Below are 6,166 nucleotides of genomic sequence, written 5' to 3' on the forward strand. Positions count from 1 at the left end.
TTTGATGAACGGCTTTAACATTGGGGAGGCTATGCCTCCCCAAAAACTGCATGTACAGTAAACATCTTGAGTTGTGTTTAGTATAGTTATATTTTGTAGATATGTTTTATGCAGGTGAAAATATTATATTATCATATTTTGGCATGGTTAACTTTTTAGTATGCCTTTATAATTTCTAAAAATTATAACTTTTAATTTAAAAAAAGTTTTAAGAAGAAATAATAGCTCATTTAAAACAATGAATATAAAGAAAGGTTTGTAAATATATAAGTACAATACAATTTCAAAGAAATTAATTTCGAACTGGTTTATAACTTGGCACACAACAATTATTAATACTCCATTCAGATAGACTTTTTTATCTATTTCTAATACATTGCCTAATACTGTATAATTACTGTATAGGGGATGCTATTTCTGATAGACGCCGTTTAAACAGGAATCATACGGCTAAACCTGTGTAAGGCAGTCAGTTAAGTAAATTGATAGGTGAGACATTTTTTTAAACGTCTTCACAAATTGAAATAAAAAAAAAGGTTAAAAGCGCATTAGGAGGCGTGTTAAAATATCAATTCAACAGGGTCAATTTTCAGAAGTGCTTAACAAACAGTGCCAAATTAATTATCTAAATCCTTCGATGTTCTCACTACCATGTGACACACAAAGTTTTAGTCTTTTAATCCGATTTTTTTAAATGCGTTTTCATAATCTTTGAGGTATACTGTTCAGACACTGGAAAATAGCAGAACCAAGATTTTTTCGCGTTTGATATTTTTTTCAAGCAAGTTTTTATTTTTTAGCCTCGGAAATAGGAAAAAGTCACAGGGAATTGGCAAGGTCTGGCTCAACAACCTGTTCCTGTTTCAGATATTCTCGTACAATGGCCGCTTTGTGTGACGGAGCATTGTCATGCAAGAACCTGACACCATGCAGACCAGTTGCTAGTCGACGGTTTTTTGAAATATTTCTTCAATTTATGAAGGACCTTGCCTTTGTAAAACTTGGCATTTACAGATTTAACCTTTGGTACGGCAATTTGAATAACAGGACCTTGACTGGTAAAGAAAATTACATACATGACCTTTTTGACGTTAATTTTGTGTTTTGCTATGCAAGATCTTTGACTTCCTTTGGTTGCCCATATTTGGTTATGTTTCTTTCGCTTGGGCTCATAAAAGTAAACCAGCATCTCATCGCCATGATGGTATACGCAAAGTGTCGATTGTTGTATTTAGGGAACTGTTTCAACAATTGTTTGGAGATTCTAACACGAGCAAGTCTTTGCTCCATTTTGTGCCCTATCTCCTTTTGTGGCAATTATCCTTCTTTCTTTTTACCATTTTCAATATAATACACAGAATATTTAGCATGGGAGATAAATAAGACAACTTTTTAAATCACCCAGTGATATATTTAATGATATTTCTTAAATTACATTTTGAACTAATCTTTTAATACAGGTATTTCAATTGTTCAAAATTGTCTGAACAAAAGATGATATATCATATTATGCTACTTTTTTATATACATCATGTACATCATAGTCATTTGTCCATTATAACAAATGACATTACTGTGGTACTATGAAAATCTTTATATCTAGTGTGTTTTCTACTTTGGTGTTTATAGAGTTTTTCAATACTTAAAAATGCAACAAAATTCGGACGATTTATTGTGACATTAACAAGTTTACTAGATTATAGTATCAAAGTATCAAAGTGTCATGTTATTGTACTACGCTTTTACACAACGATTTTTGTGTTGCATGTCATTCATACAAAAATATTATGTCACTAAAATTGTGTGTTTCTGGTATTTTTCTCAGGTTAAGGAATTGGAAGATGGTAGCTGCAATAAAATTCTTCATGCACAAATTTTCCTCTGATCTTCTTCCTTTTTAGCTGTAGAAAAAAGTAAAAAGATATGTTGCAATAGGTGTAAGACCTAAATATTTTTCACTAAGTAAAACACTAGAAATAATATTCACATGAGTTTTAAAATTAGCTGGTTATGATTGAAAGAAAATTTTATATTTGATATAAACAAACATTAAAGATGAACAACAACACAAAATATATATCTGCCAAAAAAAAAAGTATTTGTTTTGTTTAAGTTTACGATGTGAAACATGACTGTTTTCATGTGTGATACCCTTTAACATTTCCATGCAGTGTAATTAAAAAGTAACTTAAATATCTAAAAATAATGTTAATATTTCCAATCTCAACTAAAAAGTAATTGATAATTTTACATGTATTTACCTTCGATGGATAGATATTTCAGGAACATAGGCATTGTAAACAGTGGATTAATGGTCAATGTAAACTGCTGTATATTCTATATTTGCCATACACAACCCTGTCTAAACATCTGAAATGGTTAATTCAGATATTATATGTTTTACCTCAATCATTAATTCCTAGGTACCATAATTATATATAAATATATTTGAAAAAGGAAGAGTATATCTGTCTGACTAGTTTACACAGATATTTTTCTCCATAATAAGTAATGGAACAATACTATTAAACTTTGCATAAATCTATTTATCTATTTCATGAGTAAACCCTGACTTGGGACCTAAGTTTATAACGATATAAGAAATATCTGGACTTTGTCCGAATTTGGTAAAACTTTAATATACACTTAAATGAAAGTGTTCCTTCATAGTTTATTCAATAAATAAATATGGTTTTAACAAGTTCCTCACATCAGTAGTTTCTATTTAATTCTAAAAGCTTAACAAATACCATTCACTTCCTTGACGAAACATCCGAAACATCTGTCACTATCCGAAAACAAAATAGTTTTATTTTAAATTCCTCGCTTTTTCGATAGATTATTTACCTACCTGCATTTTTCGACCCGTGCTTTCGATTCCTTCATATGTTAGGAGAACCGAAACAAAATTCATTTCTTTATCTCTCGAAGTCTTCAGGGTTACCTATATGCGTGACGGTAAATATGACTGCCGATGTACCCGGAAGTGGAAAATCGAAAGTGAAAGTAAACAAGACGTACGTCCCCTATTTCAACTCTTTAGAGTTTTAATATTAGTATTTGATATTGGTTATGGATAATTTAAACCTTAACACCGGTTGTGCAACCTTTCTAAATTCAATACACTGACATTGGTTCGGATATAAATAGATAAACCTCACACTTTAAGTATTGATTTTTCAAGTCGGAGCAAAGTTATTGATAAGTAAATTGATAACTTATTTGATAATGTAAATATTTTGGATAACAAAGACGTGTAATAGAAAAGAGGTATCAATTTTATTTCAAAATACTGTTCATTAATGTTTAATTATAAAACTAATAATGTTCATATAGGTCACAAGTATTGATTAATAACATGTTTGCAAAAAGAACATACACAACAAGAGAAAGAAAATGTTTAAACTGTTTTTCAATGTTTTGAAAAAGAGAAGAGTAATCGATATGTTTCGTGCTTTTTTAAAACGGTTACAATTCAATTACTTCAATTCATAATATATTAATCTGAATTCAAAAGTCAAAACAAAATCGCATTGTGTTGAATAACACATATTTTCTTTCCTTTTTTAGTGAGTAAACCATTGGTAATACAACAACTATAATGGATAAACTATCACAAAAACTTTACGATACCGACAGGAGAATAAGAGTTAGCAAAGACAATGAAGTACTTCGCATTCAACGCTCAATAGAAAGAACGATGCTAACCATTTTGGATAGGGTGAAACTCAGAGACACGCGACTGTCTTTTAACTTGTTAAAGGTAGGAAGCTATTATGACGGTCTTAAGATAGGTTTTCCAGACGAGTTTGATTTTCTGGCAGAAATGGTTGACATGAAAGAAGGAAAAGACTTCATCGTTAGATCGACGGGGTTTAATGGAACGAAGAATTTATGGAAATGTTCAGAAGGTCAACCCGGAAGAAGAAAAATTCAATATGTTGGAAATCATCTACATTGCTCTGATAGTCAAGGAGGTGAAAATTGGATGAAGGAAATTGGGAAAAAGAAAGAGCCCGAATATCTAATTGACTGCATATCAGTAAAGAACACATTTTATGACAATGTTCTAGCTATTTTTGAAACACTCTCACAAGAAGATCTACCAAAATACTTACAAAAAGGAACAACACCAACCTTTATACACGGTCCTGCAGTTACCTTAGAATTTATATGGAATGGAAGGTCATTAAAAAATCTAACAATAAGTGTAGATATAACTATCTGTATGAAAGTAGACAACTGGCGCTCATGTATAGACACATTCGAATGGATAACTGACGGTAGTATTATCGCAAACACCTTAAGAAATACACTAGACAAAGATGGGTTTCATTTAACACCGTACATATCGGACAAAGGTCACACATGTCAATGGCGGGTTTCAACATCATACACCGAACATGTATTGATGGAAAGCTTTGGCTACGATTCGAAATTGAAGATTGCTATACGATGCTTAAAATATAAAAGAGATGAGCACGTCACAAAGATACCTGAAGCATCAGACATGGCAGATTTGGCAGACATAATCCAGTTCGCCAGGTTGTATACAGCTGTCGACGATGAGCAACAGCTCGTGACATCGTACATGATAAAAACTACTGCATTGGTGACTTTAGGTTTGCTAACTCGGAAACGCTACAACCGGATGTCCCTGTCAGTATTGTACAAATATCTTACCGTTAGACTGTACACTTCAATCAAACTCGGTACTCTACGAATGTTTTTCATAAGTGACTATAAGCTTCGTGTTCCAGCATTTGGAGAAATTCTACCTGGATTTAAATCCCTTGTAGAAACGATAGATGAAGAAAATGTTCCAAATGAAGACACATTTCCGGACAATAGTGAAGACATTGAATACTTTAGCGATGAAGTGGAGTTTGAATTTAAATACACAAATGAAATGTTTAGACGTATAAAGCGTGATATCGAAATGCAATACAATTTCATATGGAGAAACATGTATGCATTTTGAATGAAACCGATCTAGACAGATATAAACTAAACTATATGTAGGGAAAAAAACTGATTTTGAAAATATCTTGAACTGAACTGATAGTCGAAGCCGGTTAGAAATTTTGTTTCATTTGTACTTTTTTAAAGTTTAAGAACATGAATTTCTTCACTTGCCAATTGCCTTTTTTCTTCTGATAATAAGTTTTGTTTACTACTGTTACATATGTATTCAAATAATAAATTTTGTTTACTACTGTTACATATGTATTCAAATAATAAGTTTGATTGAAAAACTGTCCAATTGTTACTTGGGTGAAACTTTATGTCAAACATACAAAATTATGATCAATTTTGAAACATAAATCAAAATTCAATTTTGTTTTGGTGTGTGTGTGTGTGTGTGTGTGTGTGTGTGTGTGTGTGTGTGTGTGTGTGCGCGCGTGTGTGTGTGTGTGATGGTGCGTGCGTGCGTGCGTGTGTGTGTTTGTGTTTTTTATTGTTGTTGTTGATGTTTTAAATATTTTACCAGACGACAAATATTTATTTATTCGATTGTTTTTACGTTTTTCCGTTTAAGGTACGGAATCTTATCTCATAAATGTAAAGGTACCGCTATGTGAAACAATTTACAGGGAAAATATTAACATAAATGCAAGATAGCATTACAATGTTATCATGAACGATAATTGATATCTTGATGTCGAGTATTGCGTAAACAGTTTTCGATATAGTTTGAAAGATATCTTAATGCAAACTAGAGTTATAAATTCAATTGACATAAATTGTGAACTTAAAGTTAACTTGTATCCATGAACTGATGTTTGTTTTTCTTTAAATAAAAAATATTGTGTTTTTTTGCGTCTTAAGGGATGAAATGGATTTTTCAGGAAATATTTTAAAATGTTATTTGCCTTCAGAACAGCGGGAATTGTGTACTCCAAATTTTGTGTGAGGCAAGGAACCCTGAGTTTAATTAAAAATATTTATAAAATTATCATTATTACAAGTATATCATATAGTCAAACGCAGACATTATACATTTAATTCATTTGTTCATTCTGTTGTTTTCTCCGGCTTTTGTTTGGTGTCCTGCTGGACTCCTTTTTGGTGGTCATTTGTTAGTTGTTGTGAGTTTATTGAATGCCATGCCACCCTTCCTTGTTGATATGTGTTTTCATATATGAAGATCAAATGTCAAAGTCGA

At 31.6% G+C, this 6,166-nt stretch overlaps 1 protein-coding gene and 1 long non-coding RNA gene across 3 annotated transcripts; one reads left to right on the plus strand and one right to left on the minus strand.

Moving 5' to 3' along the window:
- Positions 1 to 1,389: 1,389 nt before the first annotated feature.
- Positions 1,390 to 2,991, minus strand: LOC132712913 (uncharacterized). Its single transcript, XR_009623380.1, has 3 exons — positions 2,852 to 2,991; positions 2,262 to 2,370; positions 1,390 to 1,901 (listed from the first exon to the last, which is right to left on the minus strand). It is a non-coding gene; the product is annotated as an uncharacterized LOC132712913 (long non-coding RNA).
- On the plus strand, positions 2,900 to 5,680 carry LOC132712894 (uncharacterized). 2 transcript variants are annotated; one of them, XM_060695340.1, is made up of 2 exons: positions 2,900 to 3,017; positions 3,571 to 5,680. In XM_060695340.1, exon 2 carries the CDS (start codon positions 3,602 to 3,604, stop codon positions 4,979 to 4,981), a length of 1,380 nt encoding a protein of 459 aa, XP_060551323.1. In that variant the 5' UTR covers positions 2,900 to 3,017; positions 3,571 to 3,601; the 3' UTR covers positions 4,982 to 5,680. The 2 variants fall into 2 exon arrangements, with proteins under 2 accessions (XP_060551323.1, XP_060551316.1); XM_060695333.1 differs by lacking the exon at positions 2,900 to 3,017 and adding an exon at positions 3,135 to 3,270.
- Positions 5,681 to 6,166: the final 486 nt, after the last annotated feature.

Source organism: Ruditapes philippinarum, unplaced genomic scaffold (genome assembly GCF_026571515.1).
Source record: "Ruditapes philippinarum isolate M1 unplaced genomic scaffold, ASM2657151v2 ctg5801_1_1_1_1, whole genome shotgun sequence".
In the NCBI taxonomy this organism is placed as follows: domain Eukaryota; kingdom Metazoa; phylum Mollusca; class Bivalvia; order Venerida; family Veneridae; genus Ruditapes; species Ruditapes philippinarum.